General features: G+C 43.1%; 1 protein-coding gene across 4 annotated transcripts; it reads left to right on the top strand.

Annotated features, from left to right (window-relative positions):
* Window positions 1-826: 826 nt before the first annotated feature.
* On the top strand, window positions 827-21,359 carry C4H4orf48 (chromosome 4 C4orf48 homolog). Of its 4 annotated transcripts, none has more exons than XM_010402039.3 (4): window positions 827-1,007; window positions 8,515-8,672; window positions 15,246-15,334; window positions 19,052-19,615. In XM_010402039.3, exons 2-4 carry the CDS (start codon window positions 8,540-8,542, stop codon window positions 19,115-19,117), a joined length of 288 nt encoding a protein of 95 aa, XP_010400341.2. In that variant the 5' UTR covers window positions 827-1,007; window positions 8,515-8,539; the 3' UTR covers window positions 19,118-19,615. The 4 variants fall into 4 exon arrangements, with proteins under 4 accessions (XP_010400341.2, XP_010400339.2, XP_019142812.2 ...); XM_010402037.3 differs by lacking the exon at window positions 827-1,007 and adding an exon at window positions 1,034-1,196; XM_019287267.2 differs by lacking the exon at window positions 827-1,007 and adding an exon at window positions 6,473-8,396 and having other exon boundaries at window positions 19,052-21,359.
* Window positions 21,360-25,902: the final 4,543 nt, after the last annotated feature.

Genomic DNA, 25,902 nt, shown 5'->3' with positions numbered 1-25,902 from the left:
ACAAGACTCAAGACCATTTTTATAGAGAACAAGAATACAGCAGAACCATATAAAGTGCTGACAAAGGAGCTAGGATAAACAGAAGCAATGTACAGACTGGGAGTTTTCAGTCTAGACTAGAGATGGCTGAAGAGGATGATAGAAGTTTATAAAACCATAAGTGATCAGAGAATGGCTGTTTGCTATCCCTTTGCAAACAAGCAGTGGGATGCACTGAACAAAACCTGCTGGAGGCAGGGTCAGAGCAAACATGAGGATGATGCTCTTGACCTCCCGTGTGTTCCAGTTGTGGGAATCTGCTGCTGTGCGTCCTACAAGATGTGCATTTTTTCTCCTAAATATCCAAAGGTTCCTGTTTAATCCAAACTGTTGTTACACATAAATATAATGGGGTCATTAGAACACTCATGCATCCTTCTCACTGTCCACCTTGTCCTGTTTTATTCCCTGTTCTACATTATGTGGTGCCTCTCACTTTGTGACTGCACTGAAAGCTGTTTGGGGCAGAGAAATTGTCATGTCAATTGCACTGTCAGGTGGCCATCACACCTTTAGGTATCATCAATTTATTAAATAAAAATCATAATGTAAAATATCCTGGCCTGTTCCTCAAGTTTCAAGCACAGTATTCATTTATATGCATAGATTTGCAGTTTAATCTCCCTCTAGATATTCCTTAACCTTCCAACTCCATCTTGCTGCTCCAGCTGTGACTTTGTAGAGATGGGAAGTGGCAGAGATGATATTTTCAAGACCTCTAAACACCTGAAGTTTAAAAGGTGGCTTAAAGAATAAGAAGAAGAGTTCCAGGCATGGATGCCATGAGAAAGGAAATGCAAATATCTGCAGAAATTCTATTTTTACATTGATCTGCCTACACTTTTCCTTCTTCACAGTCAGGGCTGTCATCATTTGATTCCTGCTCTGAACCTGGAACTGTCTGAAAACCTGCTAACGCATCAGCTTGTCTTCGTTAGCCTTGAGCACCTTTTGCTGTTTAAATTAAAGTAAGTGACACTGCACTTTTCTGGTCATTTAAGTGACAAAACTATAGACTGTCTCTTCGTCAAGAGAGTCTGAAAATGGGACAGGACTGGCAACCCTCTCATTATTCTTCATACAGCTTCACTTCTTTGAGAGTCCAAATCAGCTGGAAAGACTGCTGGCTGGTGATGCATGTTAGACCCTTCCACAGGGTAAGCAGGATGCAGATTTCAAGGGAAAACAATGTTCAGTTTCTTGTTTAGATGTGGGGGGATCTGAATATTCTGTGTGTGTGCATTAATAGCTGCACTTAACACTTAATGTTCATGTTCAGGCAAACAGAATGGTAGCCTCAGCCCTGAGCCACATCTAACTGTTAGATAGATGTTTTCTAAGAATTGATGCTTGATGCTTTTTAAAAAAAACTTTATTTTTACCCAATTCTTTTATTTTATTCCTAAAGTCCATAAAGTGTTTGGCTATGCAAAAGCCAGTAGGCAACACAGACAGAAAAATGAAGGAATCCCATCACTGGGATTTTTGTGCAGTTAGGGACCTGTATGAATTGTTAGAGAAAGAGAAAAACACAGCTTCTATTTAGCTTTAAGTGCTAAAAGTGTTGATAACATGACATTTTGGTATGTATAAGGATATTCATCTAAGGGAGTTTTCTACAAAATAGAAAACATAGGAGATTTTCTTTATAAATTTAATCTAGTCCAAATTAATGGAAAGATTTGCTAACAGAAAGTACCTTTTAATACTAATCTGGACTAACTTTTGTTAAGTTAATTTAGGCAACCAGTACTGACCAAATCTGTTGTTTTGTGTGGCTCCTGCACTGAGCCAGGTGAAGCTTAACATCTTCCATTGCATAAATCCCAACGGGCTTTAAAGTTCACAGGTTTAGTGAGGTTATATCTATTAATCTTTTGACTGCAACTTATAAAGGGGATTGTGGAGTTGCACTCTGCAACTTTTCAGTTTAATATAGGGTCTGGGGAGAGACACAAACTTCAGGAAAAAACCCAGAGTTACTGTTTGTGACTGCCTGAAGTCCAGGCTTTCATGGAGGCCACCTGCAGTGCTAAAACTTGTCACTCAGAGTTCTGGGCATTGTGGGCTATTCTTCTTCCCCGGCTGAAGAGCAGAACTTCATCCATGCACTAGATTTGATACACAAGACTTCTTGCCTAAGCAGCTCTTGCATTCATCCTGGACTATATATACACTGTACCACAGCATCCAGCCTGTGAACCGTGTCTGGTTTCAGCTAACAGCACTAAATGTAACACACAATTCGGGCTTGCACTGAAGCAGGACCTGAACAATGTTTGCATGCCCTTTGACAGCTGGTATGTTGCACATTGAAAGTATGGTTTGGTTTATATACCATTTTACCCGTGGAAGTTTGAGCCACGTCCTGGAAGTCAATAGATTTCCTAAACTAGAATGAGATCTCCCCACCTGCCCTTTCTGTAAGCACAGACAGGCTGTGCAGAGAACTGTCTGTGCCTTCAGTCACTCTGGTTTTGGTAGCCGTGGAATAACCTGCCCAAATACCAGCACTTAAAAAATCAACCAACTGTTTCTTCCCAAACATAAAAATTCAGAAAGGATTTTTACACACAATTCACTAGCAAGTAAACAACAGCATGCTTATATCTTCCTAGACAGGGATAAGATTGGCAGTAGCAAGGCAAATAGCTCAGCTTCGTCCCCAGTGGCATTCAGAGCACACAAGCAGCACACAACCCTTGCCTATGCTGTAAATTGACCCCATGTCCAGCACAGTGATGCCTGCTGGATTTCCAGCAGTCCAGTGCAAGCCTCATAAATAAACCAGGAAAACTGGTATTTTGCCAGTGGTTCTTACTTTTTCTTGGAACCAAAAGCCTGAACTGACCTTCATTTCACAACAGCTTGACACAGCCCCTCCTGTGTAGCTGAAACCATTCTAGGCTTTTGAAAGCGTTTAAAGACACTTGTCACACTTGGCTTCAGTTATTTTTGGAGAACTGATCAATCCTGGGTGCTTTCCCACATTTTGCACTGTGGTGAAAGAGGGTTCTTGGAGTTGACTTGTTCCTACACTGAAGGATCTTAGTGCTAAGTTTCTGTCATACTCCCTGTTTGCAGCCACATGCCTGTTTTGCAGTGTCACGTGAACTTCATTGGGACAGTTTTGGTGTCTCGAAGCCTCACAGTCTGACCAAGGTTCAGCTTGTGGTCAACTCTTGAAGGGTTTTCCAGGAAGCTCTGAGATAGGGAACTTGTCAAGCAATGATGCCAAGAACAAATTGGTCTTTTCACGAGGGAGAATTTTGCCTCTCACCAAACCTCTGACTTAGTGTTTAAAGAAGATACTGAGCCATCAAGCAATGATCTCATAGCATGAGGGACAAGGTAAGTATAAGGTGATTTAATTTTCAGTCCTTCTCAGGCCTAAGATGGCTGTCAGAAAAAAAGACAATACAATTGATTCTGTTTATGGGCTAAAATGTCTAACAGTGCACCAGCCTCTCACCTCTCAATTCATTGGCAAGGTTGTGGTTTACTTGGTTAAAGGCAGATTAAGAAACTGTGAAACCTGGCAACTGCCCTACAGCCAAATATCTCTGAACTGCTTTATCAGTGACCCATCCCAGAATGGGCATGTTCTGACATCATACTTGCTTAAACCAGAAAAAACATTTCCTTTGCCCTGATAACTGAGGGAGGAGAAATAATTAGTCTGAATTTCAGATGCTGCACAAGGGCAAATAATTTCTCCCAGGGGTGTCTGTATTTGCTGGAATTACAACACAGAGAGTTGGAAGTGACTGCCTGGGGAACAAAATTATTCTTAATCACAGAATTGGGAAAAACAGGAAGGGAAAGGTATCGATAAGAAATCACTCCATTCTTCCCTTGTCTTTATGCAGGGCCACTATCCCAATGCCATTCCCAAATGATGTCTAGTTTATACCTGCAGGCTTAAATATTCCCCTGTCTTCCACAGGAAATCCATCCCAGTGCCATCCTCATTACTAAGACGTTTTCCAGGGGCTTTGGTTGTGCCTCCTGGATGCTATTTAAATCTGTGGTTATTTCTGCTGCTCTTGGTGTCTCTGATATTTCCTAGTACTGCAGTGACCAAACCAGACACAGCACTGCAGCTCAGACCTTCTGCTGAAGGCTGCCTAAGCTTGTGCACTTTTCTTTGTATATCCCAGTATAACTGTATTTTTGGGGGGAATGACAGAATATGATAAACTGATTTTAGTTTGTGACTTCCTAGTTTCACTATAAAAGTGCCACTTAATGGGCTGTTCCCCATTCCAAATATGAGCTGTTGATTATTCCTGATGAAGTGTAGCACCTTGTTCTCATTTTTATAAAATTGTATTCAGTTTTTAGACCCTTTTTTCCAACTTGTCTGCCTGATTTAGAATTCTAGTCCTCTCCCCCAGCTTTGCTTATAACGTCCAGGCTGATGTTACATCTTAAATGACCACTCTGCTTCTTCATTATCCAGTTGTCTAATTAAATGCTGAATAACACCTGAACTAAGGGAGTCTTTGCAGTCCTGATGTGATACATCTTCCCATGGTGACAGTGACCCACTGCTGACTCTGAGCAGTGACCCAGCCAGTCTTGCTGGCCTCAGAGAGGTTTCTTTAGTTCGCTTCTGACAATGCTGTGTGACACAGCAGTAGAAATCGCCTTGAAGTTGATTAAATTTGTCTTTCCTTATCTGCAAGGCCTGTTACCCTGTCACAGAAGGATAACAAACCAGTTTGACTTGATTCTTGCTCTTATTTGCAACTCCAGTTCTTGTTTTTCAAACACTTACAAAATGTTGGTGGGATTATTGCTTCAAGAACATTCTCAGGGATGGATGGTAAATTGGCTTGTGTGTCATTTTCCAGTTTCTCTTCCTCATTTTAAACACAGTCACTGCACTTACCCTTTTCCAAGGCTGGCATAACTTACATCTTCCCTGAGCTCTCAGCAATAATTGCTGGTGGTTGTTGTTTTAGGTCCTTCTTTCAGTCTCCTGTGGTAGGTCTAGTGACAGCCCTGACTAAAAAGGAGCTCCAGGCAGATCAAATCATAGAAAAGGGACCTGTCACAAACCTACAAGCATCAGTAACCAAAGTAAATTTCTGCTAGATGTTCTTACCTAAAATACGTTCACTGGTATTAGTTGTGTGAGCCTCCTGCTCACCAGCTCTCCTTATTTTCGTCGGTAGATAAAAGAGATGTTTAGCCCTGTATCACTTTCTAGGCATCAACTTGATTGAGTTTCCCCTTCTGCTGAACAGAGGATAAACCCTTCCCTTGGGTTTTGTCTTCCTTATTTTACTCCCTTTGTATTTAAAGGATGCTTTCTTGCTGTTCTTCATGTTTCACACTGTTTGTATCTGGGTTTGTGTTTTGGCCTCTCTGGGGTTATGCCTGGGGTTATTCTCCTCTCCTTCTGTTATTCAGGTAGTAGTGACCAGACACAGATTCTTCTGTGCCTGTGGTTTTTTCCTCTGTTTGAGTCCAACAAAGGGCTTGTGGCCTTGTTAGTAGGCAATGATTTAGCACTTCATATTAGGCTGGGATTAACTGCCCTGTTTGCCATGTGTGCCCATCACTGTAATAATGGAGTTAGTTCTAAAATCAGAACCTTTGCTTGCATCTTGCTTTTATGCACACCTATTCAACTCAGGCCTCTAATGTATGTCATTTTAACTGGATATATAAATTTTCTTCCTCCGCTTCAAAGATGTAACTTTCAATACCTGTAACACTTAGGCATCAATACGAAATTTTCCAAGAAAGCTACCAGATATCTATCATCACTAATCATCTTCCATTTAAATGCCTGATCATTCTGATTGTTTTGGAGGAAACTCTTTTTCTCTTTTAGCAAACAATTATTAGGTGTGTATTCTCCATTGAAAAAGATAAGTATAAGTGTTTCCAACAGCCCTCTGGGATTCATTATTATATCCTTCCAACCACAAATGGACTTCTGCGAATCTCTTGGAATTTTCTCACCTTCCAAAGTTAATTTAGTACTGGTATCCCTTAGCTATGGTGATAGCCAATAGTGAATGTAATAGCAAAGCAAGTCATGCAAATGTTTTCACGTGTCTCTCTTCTTCAGCTTTGTTGGAGGTGAGAGAATAGCACAGATTTCTGGAACTTTTCCATTCATACTGGCTCCTGTTCCCTGTGAATTGAGAATCACATCTTGGACCTCATGGTTCTGTTAGCAGGAGGAGCTGGAAACTTTCTTCATGTTTCTTAAAGACCCTGGTGTTTTACTCAAAAACTGGCCAGACTCTGTAAGTGCAGTGTCTGATTGTTTTATGTTGGCACTGAGCAAAAAAAAAAAAAAAAAAGGACAGTATTTTAAGCTTAATAGTGTAAGTAACACTGAAATAACACCTTGTACCCCTTTAGGTGGTGCATACAGAATGCCCTACTGCAGATATCACAATAGTTACCATTTTAGAGAAGTCTATATTGATACCTTGAAAAAATACTATAAGAAACAGTGCTTTCTACCTATAAAGGTTATTGCACCTGTAGGTAATTCCTTCCTGTCCCTTTCTTGAAAGTCACGTACGAGAAGTAGGTTATAGCCCTGGGACCATAACAAGGGTATGGGCAAGAAACACATACACCAGGGTAAATGGAAGTGTAAGGATTTTGGATTACGTGCCAGAATTTCCATTGGATGTTAGTTAAAACTGCACATCAGGCTAGACTTTGTGACCAGCTCTAAATGGGTGTACTGTCTAGCTGTACAATGTTGTTTGTTGATACCCTGGGTCTTACGGAGCTGCTCCTTTAACAGGCATCTGAGGCCTCGGATGACGCAAACAATGTAAAACTGGTCCATCTCACACAACCTCCCTTCAGGCATCCAGCATCAGAACTTGGATTAGGAGTCTCAGCTTCTCACAAAGCCAGAGGAGCCATTTTGGTGCCAGACTCACCTCATGAAGATCCCAGTGACTGAGACCTTCATCTGGACCTTCCACACAGGGGAATTTGAGTTTCAGTTGTACTGTGGGCTAAAAATTTGGCAGTGTGTCATTTCTGTAGGAATTGCTTCCACCACTCTGGGCTGCTCCCTGCAAAATCCTCTTTTGCAAGAGAGGCAATTCCAAGGCACGTCCACTTTTCCAGAAAGTCCTGTGAGAGGACTTTTAAACTAACCTGGTCCAAAAGTACAAGCATTGAAGGGAGGGCTGTAAGAGGTAATTCTGAAGAAGCCACAGGAACAAGTGAAACGGAAGCAGAGTGCAGTGCTGGTGACAGCCTCTAGGGCTGAAGAAAGCCAAGGATAAACGATGTCTGTGTCTGGGAAGACTGATAGCTCCACAGCCTGGCAGGGTGGTTATTCTGTACAGACGAGGAAGGCTGGAGCTTCTCCTCGGTGAGAAGAGATGGAGTGTACTTCTGTGAGAGAACAACAAAGACATTAATTGAACACTTATGTTGCAAAATGAGCCTTTAATTGTGCTCTGGGGGAAGCAGGTACATGTTAGAGCATCGCTTTCTCTTTTCCCAACGGTATCACCTCCCCCATCTGAATGCTTGGTTTCAGCCAGGTGCTTACACAGATTCCCTGTCCTGGAAGCCTCCTGCTTGAACTTTGTCAGGACACAGCCTATTAGCAGATAGGCTGATCCCAGATCAAAAGTTGAGCTTGAAGAGAGCATCCTTAAACTTTTGCAGTGTGTACATTTTGGCTGGGCTCTTATCATGGTTACCTCGTGTGATGCTGTGTAGGATCTATTTTCATGTGGCTGGTCCATGTGCCAGGGGTGCTCTTGTCTACAAATCTTTGTTTTCAGTGTAGTTAAACAAAGACCATAATGCATTCTTCCCCAAAGTATGGGCTACCATCAGCAGGCCCTGCAACTTCATTTATCCAAGCAAACTTCTGAGTTTTCATCTCATTTGATACCTCACAGAATGAAATCTCACTTTAAGTGAGTTACAGCTAAAGCAAGGGATGGGAGCTCTGTATTTCAGCTCAGTCCCTTTGGGAATAACAGCAACAAATACAAAAATTGCCCAAGACTCTCTTATGTGGGTGGCAGCAGCCAGTGTCTGCCAAGGAGAGGGCATGGCCTTTGGGAGCAGAGGAGCAGTGACCATCCATCACATTGTGGTCTCTTTAAATCTTCTTCTCCACTTGGCAGCTCCAATTTTTCAGTGTTGCTATAGCAAATCTCCATGGCAATGACCCTAATCAGGGAAGAGGGGATGCAGAAGGGGCGCATGCTCAGAGTGGCTGCTGGAGCCTTGCCTGCTCGCTACAGCTGCTCCAAGGGTCTGGCACACAGGCGAAGAGAAAGATCAGGTACTGGGCAAACTGGTCCTTGGGGTGCATCTCGAGCCCATGGCGTGTCACGGCAGTGGTGTGTGCGAGTGGGTTTGTGTGTGCACAGCGCCTGTGCTTATCGTGTCTCATCCACTTCTTTGTGAGGAACATGCAGGGAGCAAACTGCTGATTTTCACTGCTTCTCCTTGTTCCAGGCAGGGAAGACAGCTTGAATTATTGATGAGAGCAATGGCGCTGCCGTCTGTGTGGAGCGAGATGCGTGTGGGAATCCTGCTCCTCTCGGTGCTCAGCCTGCTCAGCGTGGGGCTCGTGGGGGCTGGCCAGGACTCCGGGAGTGTCATCCCTGCAGAAAGTAGGTACCTGCTGCACCCTGTCCTGCCTGCCCTCCTCCACTGCACCCTCAGCAGCCACACGGGCACTCAGCTCCAGGGGAACTTTGTGTTGCCTGATTAACGAGGCAGTAATGATGAGTTTGTGCCATGTCAGCAAAGCACATGAAAACAACAGTCATAGAAACCGCAAGCAAGCATAGGATTAGTAGGATTAGTAGTTATTTAGGAAAAAAATGCTAACTGCATACTCTAATTTTCATTTGAACTGGTATTCAAGCTCTTCGTTTGTAGGTCTTTTAGATCTGCTTCTTGGAAGTTTCATTTCCAGATTTGCCACAATACGTGTGATATCCTTACTAGTCTGAGTATTGTTAGAAGAAATTTCTGTGTATTTCTGCTGGGGCATTGCATCTTGCTTATTTTAGTATATGGCTGGAACAATAGGTCAAGTTCAACTTTCTTGTAACTACTACAAATCAACACAGGGGGTGTTTACCCAAATAGTGCATTTGTAAAGCATATATAAATTTCTGAAATCCTGCAAACCTGAAAAATAAATAAATATGACAGACTAGCTTGAGCACACCACAGAGCTGGGAGCTCTTGAATTTGGATCACAGTTCTATAAGAGCTTCCTCTGTCATTTTGAGTAAGTCTCTAAACTTTCTCAGCTCCAAAATGAGGCGATAGTTCAAAGTTATTAGGGGACGGAGTCAATGTTCTCACAGTGTTTTGGTGACAGCAAGTGGGAAGTAGCCACTCATTACAAACATAAAATGTCCTCTGGGGAAAAAAAAAGATAATTTAAACCAAAGAAAGATAATTGTATAAAAACAAATCTCTAGTACTTAGTCATGCTTACTTTGTATCACAGCTATCTTTTTATATGACTACCAAAATATTTAGTACAAGGTCTGGTTTAGTCACTGCATTTTATTCTCTGTTAATTCCATTACTACTTTTCAAATACATTTATGCATATTTGTCTCCACAGGACTTAGATGTTGAATTTCCCTCTTTTTCCATTCTCTTCTTTTTTTTATAAGTGCTGTGTTTTGGTCTGTTCTAAACCAGACCTCACTGCTATTTTGTGTGTCTGTTTTCTAGACATTCATTAATTCTAAGGAGTTTTGTGATGAGTAGTCCATTTTATCTCCTCAAAGAGAAAATCAGGCTTGGAAAATAAATTGTATGTACCCTTTGTGTGTCTTTGTTAGCAGAGGCAAGTCAACACATTTGGGAAAATGTATACAGTGGTTTCTTGTTCTACTTGTGTAGTGAAAACTCCTGTTTGATCTGTAGAACAAAACTCCTGGTTCAGGGTTTCTGACCCAGGTCTCAGAGAATTATAAAATCATAGAAAGGTGGGAAGGGCCATTTAGAGCTCATCTAGTCCAACCCCCTCCAATGGGCAGGGACATCTTCAACTTGATCAGGTTGCTCAGAGTTGAGTTCAACCTGACCTTGAACATTTCCTGGGATGGGGCATCCACCACCTCTCTGGGCAACCGATACCAGTGCCTCACCACTCTCACAGTAAAAAACTTCTTCTTTAACTGATTTAAATTGACCCTCTTTTAGTTTAAAACAATTACCCCATGTCCTATCACAACAGGCCCTGCTAAAAAGTCTGTCCCCTCCTTTTTACAGTATCAAGGAGTGTTTTTACTATCTTTTTACCATCCTCTAGCCAAGCTGTGGAGTCCCTTGAACAGCCTTTGAGGAAGATTCCTTGTCTTACTCCTGCACATGAGAGTGTGGAATGAAGGGCAGGTCTGAGTGTTTCTGTGGCAGTGTTCCTGCAGAGACACACTGCCCCATCCCAAGGAACAGAGGCTGTGAGCATTGCCACAAAAGCATAATGCTATTTTTGTCTGAGACCAGGACAAGAGCAAGGCTGTCAGCTAATTGTGAATTGTAAATTGTTTTGGACTGCTGCAGGGCCAGAGATTTAAAGCCGCAAAAAACTCCTGATGCTCCTCATCAGCCACTTGTTGAGAGAGTGCTACATAGCTGCTAAGTGCTCCGGACACTTTCCTTTGCCTGTTAGGGCTCTTCCTGATGGTTAACCTGTGAAACTCTTCCCTTAGGACAGCGGGTGCTAAAAGTTTGCATGAGGTGGCAGAACTGATTGGTTAAATTCAAGGGAAAAAAATTCTAGAAAAGGCTGTTAGATACAGCAGCATTTCTTCTGGCTCAGGAGCTGCCTTAGCATATTCCTGAGACCTGGGAGGGTCTTTGGGAATGCATCCCTCCAGACTTGCCCTGTTCTTCCAAGGCACCCATTGCTGGCCATGAAGGTCTCATCTGTAACAGTGCCCAGCGATGCACCCTGGCACAGGGACATGACTGTACCAGCGACCTGCTAGGATGGACCCTTGCACTCTTGTGTCCATGATAGGAGGCCAGTTGTCTATCTGGAAGACAGACTTTTTTTACTGTTCCAGAGATGAGCTGTCCCATGCCAGCTGCTCTCAAGGCTTGGGAATGCTCCCAGGCTTGCAATATTCCTCAAGAGATGTAGATCAAGGGAGACTCGACACAGGGTCGGGCACTCACTTTGATGTGATCTAGTACAGACATTCCTGGATCTTTCCCTGCTTGGTGCTCCACTGGCTACTTCTCATCAAGGAGCTGACTCCCGTGGGCACGGACCCATTTAGCGGGCACTGCCTCTGCAGCACGAGCACACACCTTCCCTACTGCTGGCACTTCAGCCCTTACTGTCGGCCCAGGCAAACTGCTGGTTCGGGGACCCTGGGTGACCCAGAGAGGGGAAGGAGGCTCTAGTGTATATATATGGATATAGGATGGGCAGGGACCATACTAAGCATCCTTCTGTGGGGCAGAGCAGTGTGGTGCTCAATGCTTTTCTCTGTTCCCAGGTGTGCGACGTGGCGCTGGCAGCATGCCTTTAGCAGGAACATTCCCGCATGGACCACACAGTCTCTCTCTCCCACCTGGTGGGAGGAATGTGTCCCTCCTGCAGCATCACGAGCAGGACAGGGGCAGCAATGCTCCGTTCAAGTGTGGGAGGTGCAGGAGTCACAGGAGAGGAGCATGAGAGTGAGTCACAGTTCTCCTTAGCATTGCAGAGAGATCCTGTCCCGTGTGTGGCACTGAGATCTGGCTCAGGGCATTATCCCCTGCTCTCTGCCAGTCACACAGCCAGGCACAGCTTTTTATGAATAATTCTAATTAGCAATGATTAATTGTGTCCTTTATACACAGCATTTAGCATATGCAAAAGACTGTTCAAGTTTGAAGTGGTGCTGCTGCTAATACTTGCAGATTATTTTCTTTAATTTTCTCTGCAATCCACTAAAAAAAAAAAAAAAAAAAAAAAAGAAGTTATTTCCCTAACCTCCCATTGCATTTATAGGCCAGATCACCCACTGTGAAAGCTAAAATATAGAATCTGAAGACCAGAAGCTGGTCAGTCTGTTTTCATTAGCCAAGGTGCATGAAATACAAAGAGTAAACACCAAGTTTATGCAAGGGAAAGTAAATTAGACTTACGCAGTGCTTCCAGTTCCAGCTCCAATTTTTTACCACAAAGAAGCCAAGAAACTTATTTTTTCTCTTCCCCTACTCCTCCCAAAACACACAGACACACACAGTCTTTGTGCTGACAGGACTCATTTAAGGAATTATAGCTGACTCTTGGTAATTCTCATTATGTTAATCCACAGACCTGCTAAGTCTCCCTATGAATGATAGTCTATTTCCAGCTGTCAGCAAGGAATTAATAGCACTCTTCTATACTTTGCTATGATGTGACTTAAGGTTTGGTTTCATGACTGCTTTAAGCCAATGTAAGCCTGTGCTGCCTCTGCCCTTCTCCTCTCCATAAGCTGTCCTCCTCTCCTTGCACTATTTCTTGTCCTGGCCCCAGAACCTGGGCATTCAGGATTTGATCTGCGGGGAAAAAATCAGCAATCCAGCTGATGGAGGAGCTGCATTGCCACTCCTGCTGTGAGTGGAAGTGTGAGATGCCATAGCCAAGGACAGAAAGCACAGTGGGATTGATCCTAGTGGCAACAGCACATATTTAGTTTGTCAAAACAGATGATTAGACATATTTATGTTGGGGAAATGTCCATGGGCACCTTGCTGAAAATATTGTGGGCATGAGGAGAGATCAAATCCACCTAGATAGGCCAGCTTAGCAGCTCAGCTCTTCATTCTGAAAAGCAGACCAAGGCAGGGAGTGGTGGAGAACATCAAAGTCATAAGGGGGACAAAGCTGGTGATTATTTAATAACCATCTCATCCACTGCAAAAGTTAGAGGCAGGAAATGAAAGCAGCAGATGTCAACTTCAGAGCAGACAGGAATGGTATTTTGTTCACTCAGTGAATAGCTGAGCTGTGGAACTCATTGCCACAGGATGTTGCAGATGGCAAAAGTTTACATGGATTCAGGAAGCAACGATGCAAATTAATGTGAGAAAAATTCATGGAGGGCTTATCAGATGTAGAAATACCAGCCAGACACAGGATATCCTCCAGCCTCTTGGTAGGCTGGAAGAACATTGCTAGACACTTATTCTGACATCTTCCTTAAATATCTGCTATTGGCTACTGGCTCCCAGCAGGCAGGGATGCTGACCTGACCCGGAGACAGCAGTGCCTGGAGAAGGACCCTCCACCGCGGAGCACAGCCCAAGAAACAACCTTAAAGAGTGAATTTCCTGTCATGTGGTGAAACTGGCTGCATCTGCACTCTGACTTTAGAGGGCAGTGCCGTGCTAGGAGCTTTGCAGGTGCTGATTCAGGACACACAGAGCTGCACAGGCAGGTCCTCTGTGCCACTACTCTTCTCCTGCAGGAGCTGCTTTGACACCAGGGCAGCTGCTTTCCCAGGGCTAGCAGAAGTAAAATAACCACTTGGCATGGTTGTGCCATTCCACTAGTACCTCCCTGTCCACACAGGAGCACTTGGCTGTCATAAATACCAGTGAATGATCCCACACAGCCCTTCCATCATAGCTTTCACAAAGGCCTGGGAAGACTTCCTGGGTGACAGGCAGTGACAGTTTATGGAATTCATGGCTCTCCTCAAATGTGCTTTCTTCCCACTGCAGAAGCAGGAGACATTCATTTATCACCTGAAGGTTTTTTTTCCTCCTTCAGATTCTGGTTTTGAGAGCACTTTGGTGCTTGTCAGCACTTCAGGGCATGCAGCACCTCCCCGAGGTGGAGCCAGGGCAGAGTGTTTCTGAGCAGACCAGAGTGAGGGGAGGGAGCAGGGCGTGACACCAAGCGAATGATGGATTTGCTGACAGCAGTCTGAGCATGCAGGTTCTTTCTAAGGGCTCTGTTTCATGATCTGAAGTAGAAACAATTAAATTACTGAAATACTGAAAGCAGGAGGGGGTTGAGTGTCTTTAAAGTGTGCTCAAAACCATCCTGTCACTACTCCTGTGCCTGGAGAGGCAGAGTCTTTGTAAGCAATGCTGTTCTGATAGAGGTGGGGACTTTGCATCTCCTCACAACTTGGGAATTAAATCCCTAGCTTGATCCCCAGGTCTCCCTGAGATGTCAGCTGCATGAAGGGGAGATGGAGAAGGGTGGGTGGGAGAGAAATACCTCCTAAACACATCCTGCATAGAGGACTGACAAGCACTCTGGTTGCTCCCTTCCTTCAGGTACAACCCAGAAGGCAGTGTTGGCAGCAGGGTGCCAGGCACAGATGGGTGCTGCAGTGCTGCTCAGCAGGTCCTGGCTCCAGACAGCTCCCCAGCCATCTCAGCAGCAGCTTTGCACCCTCTTTGCTTGGGTAGAGCAGCACAAGTGGCTGCATGTGGACAAGGCTTTCGGCACTTCCCCCAACATGGGGGCTCTGTGATCAGTGTGAAATATCCTCTTTCCCCATTCCCCCTGCATCTCTTCCAGTATCTGCAATTTCTTCTTCTGAAAACTCACACTTCATTAACTTCGAATAGGCAGAGATTGGTGCAGGGTGAATCTTGGCAGAGCAGAAATGCCCAGGTTCAGAAGTGAGCCATTCCAGTTATTGTCAAGTCCCCTCCTCCTCCACTTCTCTGCCTTTTCCCTGCCCTGCCCCTCTGTGAACACACACTGGCAGCAGCTGCAGAGCCAGTGGGATGCTTTGCATTCCTGGCAGAGAAAAAATACAGCAGCAGGTGAAAGGAAGCAAATACAGATCTGGCACTGTCCCTTGCCAAGCTGCTCTGTAAGAGCTCCTGTAAAAACAGACCTGCCTGTCTGGTTCCTGAACCACTGCAAACTGCTATTTTCAGTGTATCTGTTGAGAATTAACCCATGTCTGAGGAGGGGTAAGGATTTCAATTTTAAGGGGAGAGGCTGGGGGCTGAAGCAGCAGGCAGAGTCAGGTCTGGGCCATGTTCAGAAAAGCACACACAGCAAAGTACTCTTTGTGGTTTTTGCTGATCCTCTCACACTGGCACAAAGATAGATACAGGGAGCCCGAATTTTGCACACATGCAGGTGTGGGTGCCTGGTAAAATGGAGTTTCCCCTGGCAAGGTCTCTGAGTATTCCTCCTCTGTACTGCTGAACTCCAAATTTCCTGCTGTGGCAGTGATGTCTTCTTCTGCCTCTCTCCCCAGGCCGTCCCTGTGTTGACTGCCATGCGTTCGAGTTCATGCAGAGGGCGTTGCAGGATCTAAAGAAGACGGCGTATAACCTCGACACGCGGGTATGTGTTTCTGTAGGAATGCTTTCCCTTAGCCTTTATCTCCCAGCGGCTAGGTTTGCCTGTCTGGGTACAGCAGACGTGACATCTCTGCTGACTCACTCCCATCTCAGCAAATAGGTTTATACCAAGCACGGATTATTTAACAGTCTGCAGAGGTTCATTAATGGTCATCCAGTCTGACTTCTTGCATAACAGCCTAAGGAATTATCTCAGACAGTCCCTGCACCAAACAGAGAAGGAAAGAAGATGTAGGAAGCAGTGGAAAATAAGAAAGATGACTTACCCTCTGCCTCACAGCGTTGCTTCCAAGCTGTGGACTGACTATTCACTGGGCAGGAGCAGAAATGAGCGGGAGAGCGAGAAGGTGGCAGGCAAGGCTGGCAGAGGAAAGGGTAGCACACACATAACACTCCTTGCTCATGGATTGATACTCCGTGAAAAAGGGGGAAGCACAATTTTTCGGGCATTTATCACAGCACACAGGGAATTCTGCCACTTCACATGCCGGTCTGCAGAGGTCTCAGTGAACAAAATGAGGGCATGATAATGCCTTGATTTTAGCAACTCATATATGCATGGATTCATAAATATGTGCAAACTGACTGGGGTAGGATTTACCACAGTGGTTCTGGGGCTGTCTGAAGTTTGCAAGAGGCAGGAGGTCTCTTCTGTAATAAAGCCCCTCCAGGCATGTCTTGTCCTACCTCTCCTCGCTTCGAGCAGGGCCATCTCTCTTGGCAGGTGAGAAGGGCTCCTTGCTCCTCTACAGTCACACTCAGCTCAAATTGTCATTCACAGCAAAGCCAACTAAAGGGATAGAAATGAATTATGTGTCTCAAACCGTAACATAGAAAGGCAACTATGTAGCTTTGCCTTTGGTTTCCTGTGACCTTGGGCAGCCATGTCATGCCCTACACAATAAATTTGGAGTGACTTCAGCTTTCTTGATCTATCAATAGCAAACTGATTAGGACAAAGTTCCCAGTGTGGGTTACATTCCAAAAATCTCCCATGCACTGGAGTAATAATAAATAATTCTTAAGTGGTAAAGTGTCAGTAGAGAGGGCTTTACCTCCAGCAGCTGTGCTGGGCTCTTCTGGTGCATAGCAGATTTCCACTTGTTTGGATTAGGTTCAGCTGAAATGTTTTGTACCTACACATGACATGTCAAGGCCAGGTGCAATTGCAGCTGTGCTGGCTCTTATACTGCCAACAGGCTTTATGTGGGAAGTTAAAGATTTTTTTGAATGTAATAGAGGCAGCACAATTCTTTAGTCCCACATGCAGAGACACTCAGATGTATCTGTGATGTCTATTCTATCTGGAGAGTGGCTGAGAATGCAGCCCATCAGAGAGTAGCACTGTCTTGGAAGAGGTGAGGCAGAATATAAAGGGAGAGGCTGGTCCCAGGGTGTCACAAGATGAATTTTTGTTTCTGTGAGGACCTGGATGGGCCTGACATGCCAAGAGACTGGCTGAGACAGTTCCCAGTGTTACAGAGCAAGGGGCATAGGAACAGTGCATCACAAAAACAAACAGAACCCATTGTTCGTAAGATCACCCACCCTTAGACAACTGAGTTTACTAGTAAATAAAGGCTGTATTACCTTTTCCAGCATTGGATGAAGACTCCAATGGGCTTTCTATCAGAGATGCTTTGATGAAACACAAATTATTGAATGATGCAGAGATACCAAAGTGAAATACAACAGCCAAGGCCCTACAGATGGCACCCTGTGGCCTTCTATACTCTGAAAGGCAGGGCTTCCATATCCTTACTCCACTGCTGGTGCTTGGCTTGTGCTGACCAACTATCATTTCTCAAGTTTTACACACAAATAACTTCATTGAATAACTCCTGAGTCTTGGAAATTGTTGCTACAAGGGCAAGCCCCATGCAGGACTGCTCCTGCATATCAGGAACTTTCTAAGCCAATGCCATCAAGGCCACAATTAATTTCTTAACTGATACTTCTCTTTCACAGTCTTTCAATTTGCAATTGAGCGCTCCCAGAGCTGCTTTTCCTGCCTGTAAATAGTTCTGAGTGACGCCCAGGCAGAGTTTGTGGTAGCAGTGACAGCTTGTTGGCATTACTGTGAAATCCAATAAGCCTGTTTGATGTTAAGATGATTCTATGATTTCTCCTGGGCTCCCAACAATGGGAGCATTCACTCATCCAAGATTTCAATGTGCGAGCAGGGAGCAGTGTTTAACAGCGCCTGCCATTGCGCTAAGCTGATAAGTGAAAGCAGGCAAGGAATGTGAACAAGTCCTCTTTAAGGCAAAGGTGGATGTCAAAAGTTCGAGTTGAAGAGGATATAGGGCTGTGGAGGGGAGCAAAAGCTGTTCTGAAACAGCCTGTCCTGCACAAACTTGCAGTCTGAGAACATGAAATGAATGAGAGTGGGTACAGCTGGGGGACAGACGTACTGCTGCCCAAGCAAGGCAGGAGTGGAGCAGGACCCATACAGGAGTGCCCAGCTACTCCTTTGGAAACTCTCTTTGTTAATTAGCCCTTTGCTGTGTCTAATTTGTCAGGAGGCATCAGGTCAGAGGAACACCAGCAGGCTGAAGACCTTGTTGTTTCACAGGTCTTTGAGATAATTTCTTAACAAGGGGGTTTTAACCTTTAATGGGTTTTTGCAGTGCAGATGGGAAACCCAGGCACAGTGAATTTAAGTCCACTAAATTCTTTTTTTCTCCCCTCAAGAAACTCTTCAAAGCCAGTCTGCAAACTGCTTGAGGGACCGCAGACCGCAGGGTGGAAACCACAAGATATGCTCAGGAAGAAGTTTCTCTTCAGTCACAATTGCATTTGCTGATGTGAATTCCTTGCAGCAACAATTTTGAGTCTCACAAGAAATTGGCTTCTGAAATGATGGTGCCATTCAAAAGATTCAGCCTTTGTTTCTCAAAAAATGTGACAAAAGAACTCACAAAATACTTAAGTTTTTTGTTCACAATTAAATAAATGATACTCGAGGATCTTTAAAGATCTAAAATTATTTTTTCCCACTGTATACAGAGAAAAAAAGCTTGGAAATGCTTTTCCAATAAGGAGCTCCAAATACAACAGCAACTAATTTTAAATGATGTATATTGAGAATGGTGTTTAAGCTTTTGCTCGAGTACTGATAATAAAACAACTGTCAGTAAATTAACTCAGGTTGAAATAGGAACCACACACTCAGACCTAGATCTGCCCTCAAAGATTATGAGTTTCAGACAACAGGGTTAAACTGACAGCTGGATTCAACTCAGAGTTATTCTAGAGAAACAGCAGTGTAACTGAGAGCACAACTGGCTCCTCAGCACTTGCTATCTGGTGCAATTAAATTATACAGTACTGAAGGCATCGTCAACAGGAAGCCATCAATCACCACGAAGGAATTAAGAGCAGTGCAGTTGAAAGTGGAATTTGTCGCAGTGCTTATAAAGGACACTTTAATAATTTTGACAGCCTACTCCCTAGAAGTTAACTGTGAAAATGAAAACATTCGAACTATAAAAATACTCTCCCTGCATCTCGGTTCTGAATATACTCATTTCATCACTTTTTCTGGATGAAAACCAGCACTAATAACTGTGATTTTTCACTCAGCAGAGCACCTTGGCTACAGCTGTGCAGAGGGATTAGATCTAATCAATTATATACTCTTTTAAAGTGATATATTCAGTTCATTGATTTCATAGTTGTTGTTTTTTTTTTTCTTCAGACAGAAACCCTCCTCCTGAGAGCAGAAAAGAGAGGCCTGTGTGATTGCTTTCGTGCAATACACTGAAATGAGCACCGGGATTTGGCCAATGGACATTTATTCATTTTAAAAATGCTGTTCAGTAAATTACAGGAAGATACAGAGTGCAAGTTGTGCCCCACCATAAGGAAAAGCATTTTTATCAGAACAGGTATAGCTCAGTTAGATTCTTTTTGCTTTGTTGTGGTTTATCATTACTCTATGTGATATTGCATCTGCTGAAATGTCAACAGAAGAAACAGTGACAAAGTCATGCTTACAGGTTTTATGCAAGGATAGCATCCTGCTTTTTTGGTATTTCAAAATTTTGGTATTTTTAAAAATTGTCCTTGGACTCTCAGGCCAACCTCTTGGCTTATGTGAATTGCCATAGATCTGTAAAATTCAGTGGAGTCAAAATTTTTAATGTATTTATAGAAGAATAACATGAAAAGGAAGATACTTTGCCATGATGCATAGATAAACATTTACAAACAAGCAGACTTGTCTCTATATAGAAATTAATAGTTATCACTGACTGCTTGGCAGTCCAGGGAAGGGATTTGTTACCAATTGTATCAATAGTCCAGTGCACAGCAAACACAGTAATCTGTCTCACAATTTTCATTTCTTCAAAGCCACACAGTAGCTGTGATCTTTTTGGAGAGATTTATTAAGTATCTAATGTGATCAGTAACATTTTTAATCACTTGAATACTGCCTGGCAGTTGAACTGATTGCATCTGCCAAAATCTTCTGGAGAAGTGTCTTTCATTAAGCAAATCACATGCTGGATTGAACCACTCAAACTGGCCTCTACAGAGAGTTTTGGCAGAGAGCCTACACAACGCCTGCCTGCCCAGGAGTCTCTTGTAAACTGTATTTTGGGAAATACTTAAATTCTACCAGAATGGTCCTTAGCTCTTGCATGGACTCTGCACTCCATCAGGGTGGGTTACAGTGCTGATGTTATTCGCATTCCTGCTGCAGTCAGTGTGAGACAAGAGAGAACAAAACAATTTAAGCAGTGTAGTAGTAGACAGCAAGATTGTGCCTTGTTAATTTTTAAAAGAGAATAGCAAATCCTTTCTCATTGTTTACCTTTTTTTTCATTTATTTTGGGAAGGAGAACAGAAAATGGCCCCAGTGGAAAGTTCCTGTTCATAATAATAGATTTTTCATTGGACTTAAAACATCATCCCCAAAGTAGACATTTGTGTATCAGCTCGAGCATCTATGTACACACTAGAAACTTTTATACAAACAAGAGTATTGGAGCAGGACCAACAACAGTGGTTTTCAAAGTCATTTTACTAATTCTTATTAATATGTCTGTCTTTCCATAAGTGACTGATGTTTATGATATTTTGCTCTCAGCCTGCTCAGTAAGTTAGGATCAAAGCTATCTGTATGTTTCCAAACTGCTTCTCTCCCATTTTGTCTACAACATCAGGCACAGAGAAATAGGGACCTGTGACCCACTGCCAACTCATTATTTTGTGTGCAGTCATACTCAGTAACACAAAGGAGTGTGTGTTGCCATATATTTTGCCAAAGTTGTTTGAAAGGTGTGTGGTTCTCAGCAAGGAAAAGTTTCCTTGCACCTGCATGTCAAATAAAAAATCTGCTTTGTCCTTTGTAGTATTCCAGCAAACCCCTTTATAGGTCATTGGGACCTGTTTTGTGTACAAGAGAAGCAGCATGACACAGCAACAGCTCCTTCCTGGTAGCATCACACTGCACTGTGGCACCGGTCAATAGAGCAATAGAGGTTTTCCTCATAGACCAAATTTTATCAAAGAAAGCAGTAGGATTAACACAGCTTCATTGCAAAATACCAGCCTTTGGCTACTTTATCTTCACTTAGATTTGGACCAAAATAATGCACAGCTTTCGAGCCAGCTTTTTGCAGGAGATGGAGTCCCAGCACTGAACCTGTGAATTTTCCAGCACAGCTTCCCTTTTCAGGGGGCAGCATGTCTATGGTTTGGTATTACTATTGTGCATGCTTATTCTGCTGGTACCCTAAAGAATCTTGCAAATTCCTGTTACAAGAACTGAAATTCTTTTGTTTTGTTCATGTTTTTATTTAGAAAAATGGTTGCTCACAGTTGAGTTTTGATATACACAGCTTGTTACGATAAAAGGTGGAATGAATGACAAGTGGATGTTGTCTGACTCCCAAAGGGATCAGAGTGACACTGCAACTTTATGGCTGTAAGAGAGTGATTTTCTGTACTTCTCTTTGTCTATAATACAACACAATAAAAGGGCAAGATGCATTATAGTATTTGGTGTGCTTTGTTATTGATTTGACAAAATGATGATGCTTATGCATTAATTTACATCTGGTCTTTAATTAGGTGGAAAATCCTCAGAGGAAAAAAGCTATTTTTAATACAAAAATAAAAAGACCTGGCATTTGGGCTACATTTATTAATATATTCTTATTTGCTGAAGTAAAAAATCAAACTCACTCTTTCAAATAAAGGTACAGTGATGATTTTGTGAGCTTTTTTCAGGATCCCATACTCTGTACTAGGTGGTTTTGATAAAGTTCCTTATAATTGCAGGATAGCATGAAGAAAAAAATGGAGCTAGATAGTTTTAGTTTATTTTTGGTCAGGAGGTTAATTTAAATTCAGAACCTCTTGAGTCTCTACTTACTAGAAAAAACTATGTATTTTGCAGAAGGATTTAATTGCAGGAGCCTTTAAAGCAGAATGTTTTTTCTCCCACCCAACACTTCCCGTACTTTTTTTGCTGCAGAGCCAAGGCAGTTCTCGTGACCTTTTGAAACCAAACTGTGTCTTCTCTTCTCTTGGTGCAGTGCTGCTGCTGATAGCCCTGGGCACGCAGCATTTGTACACAGGATGGAATGCAGGTGATAGCCCGTAAAATGCACAGCCAAGTCCTCCCTGGAAGAGAAGTGGTATAATCATGTTAGTGTGGTGGTGTCTCTAGGTAGGCAAGGTGACAGAGAAATCCTGGTAATGATCCCCACATCTCCAGAGCTTCTCATACCTGAGCCAGTGCCTTCGTTGGGTATAATTCTGTGTGTATTCTAAGTCAGTAGTTTTGAGCTGAGTCTCAGAAAAATTCTCTGAAGACATGTCTGGATTTCATTCTGAAAATGGAAACACAGTTTACCTTGCTTGTAATGTAGAATCCTGTTAGGTAACATCAAAGCTCAGTAGTATTATTGCTAGCTGAATCAGCTGGTGAATGGACACTGTGGAATATTCTGAAAAACCCTGTCCAGATGGAAACCTCATACTTAGAAGCCAGTTATGTCTCTGTACCCAGAACTAGTCTGTAGGTACCTCCTGGGGTATCTGAGCATCTGATATACATTCACCATTTTCAGAGAAATAGTTATAAAGTGTGGAAGTAGTTCCTTTAAGAGTGACCATGTGGTTTCTGTACCTTCTTCTGCACCTGTCCCAGACTGTCCCAAAGACAAGAGCTCCTCCTCTAGCAGTGGGACTCATGGTTTGCACAGATCTCACCCTGATGAGACAAAGCACTTCCTGAGCTGAAGGAGGCTAACAGGAATCCCAGCTTAGTTCAAAGGTAATTTAAAAGCAGAAAGGCTCTGAGGCTGCGGAGCCTTTGGTGAGGCAGAGAAGAATAAAAGATGTTTTCTCTTTGGAACTGGCACAAGGCAGGAAATTTGCCCTTGCCTCTCTTGGCCTGCAGATATAGACCCCCTTACCTAAAACAATGTTCTGCTCAGTCCTTCCCTGGTGAGGACTCAGTGTGTGAGAGAAAAAGGGAGCAAGTGTGGAGGGGAAAAGACACCTGCCCTCTGCAGCCTGGCTGAGTTCTGGGCAAATCAGGGCTCCTGACAGAGAAACCAGAGCTGCAGCCTCCCAGGGATTTATGTGCTGAGCGTGGTAAGCAGGGGCTGCAACCACTCTGGCTGAGGGCAGTGCTGCAGACAAAGCATCACAGCAGTGTCAGAGGCAGGATTTGCAAAGGGGAGCTCAGAGATGTTGTGTGCACTGGTGCAAAAGAAGGGATCATTCTCCACACTCTCATCAAGCATGGCATGAGAAATTTCCAAACTTTCCAGAACCTGCTTTTGAGAGCTGTGCAATGAAATGAAGATGGAAGAGGTAGTTGTGAATACTCCCTGTGTTCCTCAGCTGAAGTTGTGCAGAAGACGGGAAGTCTCAGGGAGGCTGTGTGCTGTGCTTGTTCCCAAAGAAATTATGGAAGAGATGGAAGCATCTTTTGCAGACTGGTACTTGCTGATTTAAAGATTAAGAGGAAATTATTTTGCAGGTGCTTTTACCATCTAAGGAGAAAGGCAACACTCATTTAAAGAGTGTTCTTGGCAGCAAACATTAAATAGAGGTGGAAAACTAATATCAATTGCAAATATGCATATATGTGTGTATAATACATATAAAATATTTAGCCTCACTTTTGCTGTATTAAACATCTTGAATAAATAATTCCTGGCTGCAATGGATGAAGTAGATGGGTCTGCTAAACTTCTGAAAAGTCACCGTGGTTTTCCTGTGTCTGATTCTGGCTCTGCCTTGAACTGGCCTTGGGGGTCTGTTCAGAACATGCATCTCCACATAAGCAGAGGAAGGAATTTATTTCCCCCCATGTGCTCATGATAATTTGCTGACTGCTGAAGAAGGATCCCACAATGGAGGGGCCTTTGGTTCAATGTGGACAAGCTTCTGTGCTCTTGTTGTGTTTTCTATGTATGTGGCTAGAAACAAATTGAAGTAATTAACTTGCTGAGCTCCAGAGGGGAGGAATGAAAAACACCAGGAGGCTCTTAGAAAATCACTTAATCATTCTCGTGATTCTTGAGGAGACTGAAGCACATGGTAGAATTTGCAGGAGTCCACTTGCCTCACACCTGTGTCTCTTGCTCCATCCCCAAGCTGGGTGGCAAAGGGGAGACAACTGGATCCTTGAATCACGTCCTTCCAGTTGGCCATTGAGCTCAAAGATGTTGGGGAGGAAAAGCAAAAGCAGAAGGCCCAGTGGCAGCGCAGAGCAGCCACCCATGATGGAGCTTTATACACTGAGGAACCCCAGGTATCTGCTTGCCCTGTCTGTGTCCCTAGCAGATAAAAAAGGATTAACAATGATGGCATTCATGAATGTCCATTATTAAATCTCCAGTTCACTTCATCCATCATTACATTTTCCATGCAATGGCTCCTTGCAGAGAACTCTCCAGTAAATGATGGACCATTTGTTCAGCATGGCTTGTCTCAATGCATTCTTTGGACTCCATATCATGGCTCTGTTCATGCTGAAATCATCACAGCTGTTCTCTCAGCACTGTGGCCCAAAGTCTACCCTCATATGCCTGCATAGGAATCTCCATGATCTCACTGAAAACCACGTGAGGTGACCCAGGCCTGTTTCACAGGAGCACAGTGCTTTGTTTCCTCTGTGTAAAACAGCTGCCTTTCAGATCTCCTGCAGTTCCCTTACAGTGTTGCAAAATGTTTTCTTTTCCTGGCCAGAGCAATGCTTCTGTGCCCTATCCCTAGAAATACAGAACTGGGGGCCAAGGGCTAAAGGAATCTGATCTATAAATTTTGTTTCTCAGGCTGATAATGAGCTCAAGATTATATATTATCCATGTTTTTTCTAACTGTTGGTACACCAACCTGCTTTTACCAGTTTGTACATTATAGATGAGGACAGAATGACACATCTCAAGGGGACAGATTCTCTTTACATCAGATTTCATTCCATATAAATAAATGAAAAAGGAGAGGTAAAACTATGGATCTACAATTTTTTTTGCCCCACAGAAACACAATAATGATAACAAGTCCATCTTCCCTGATGTTTAATTCCTTTTCTTTTTAATTGCTTAAGAAACTGTGCCTGTACCTTACTACTCAAGGTGTGTGTGGGAGTTGAATGTATAGCAGACTGTAAAGCTCATCAGTAGCAGTTAAGTACGAGCCTGAAGAGGGATGTGGAAACCAAGAATTCTTGAGCTGTGATACATCTTTGCCACTAGAGTGCTTTGAGGTACTGCCCATGTTTCTTTTGCTGTCTCTGGCCTCCAAATTCATCAAAGGAGAAATATTCTTTTCATAAGAAGAATGCAAGCCACTGTGCCTCACTTGTAGATGTATTAAAGGCAATCATTTATGTATGAAAATAGCAAATTCTTCAAGTTACAATTATTTTAAGGTGAAATCAGTAGACATCAATTGCCATGTATGACTTCTAGCATTAGAGATACAAAGAATTATTGTCTGTCTAACTATTGGCTGTTTAGCTAACACTTGGATAATTTATACAGGAAATAAAGAGATAAGTGTTATACATTTAAGCCATTTATCTAATCACTGACTTTCCTACTTGGAATCTAATGAAAAACTTTATGTCAAATTCTGGTCCATATTTCTAAAGGCTCTTCCTGAGCTGTGCTTTTTATATTTCCTTCCCCCAAACAACCACATCAGTAAGTTTCAATACCAAGATGTGCAACAGCAGGAAATACCAAGGTTATTTTATGAATATTCACAAAGGAAGACAAAGGAGAAGGTTATAAATTTCTGTTCAGAGACTTGAGGTAAGATGTGATGTGCAAGGCCCAACATAATGTGACCTTCTCTCTCTAAATAGACTGCTCTATATTGCCTGCAAAAGAAAAGTAGTCCATGCCCAATAATGTATTGAACATTGTGATTTTGAATTTGTGAAGCAGTTCTGAAGAATGGATTGTGAGGACTGCAGAATACTTCATTGCTGTGCCAAAAAAAATACACAACAAAAGCCAAGGAGAAGTGGCAAAATTTAAAACCTTCCTTGCAAATAATGAACTATTTCCTGTA

The sequence above is a fragment of the Corvus cornix genome, chromosome 4 (genome assembly GCF_000738735.6).
Source record: "Corvus cornix cornix isolate S_Up_H32 chromosome 4, ASM73873v5, whole genome shotgun sequence".
Taxonomy (NCBI): Eukaryota; Metazoa; Chordata; class Aves; order Passeriformes; family Corvidae; genus Corvus; species Corvus cornix.
Note: the sequence above shows the minus strand (reverse complement) of the source record. Positions and strands in the feature narration are given on the sequence as shown.

What these genes read in the sequence shown, in the direction of transcription:
- C4H4orf48 (XM_019287267.2), top strand. Translation starts at nt 8,212, where the DNA reads ATGGCAATGACCCTAATCAGGGAAGAGGGGATGCAGAAGGGGCGCATG. An exon ending in GAGTGTCATCCCTGCAGAAA is followed by an intron (nt 8,673 to 15,245) that starts GTAGGTACCTGC and finishes CTCTCTCCCCAG; the next exon opens with GCCGTCCCTGTGTTGACTGC. An exon ending in CGTATAACCTCGACACGCGG is followed by an intron (nt 15,335 to 19,051) that starts GTATGTGTTTCT and finishes TTTTTTCTTCAG; the next exon opens with ACAGAAACCCTCCTCCTGAG.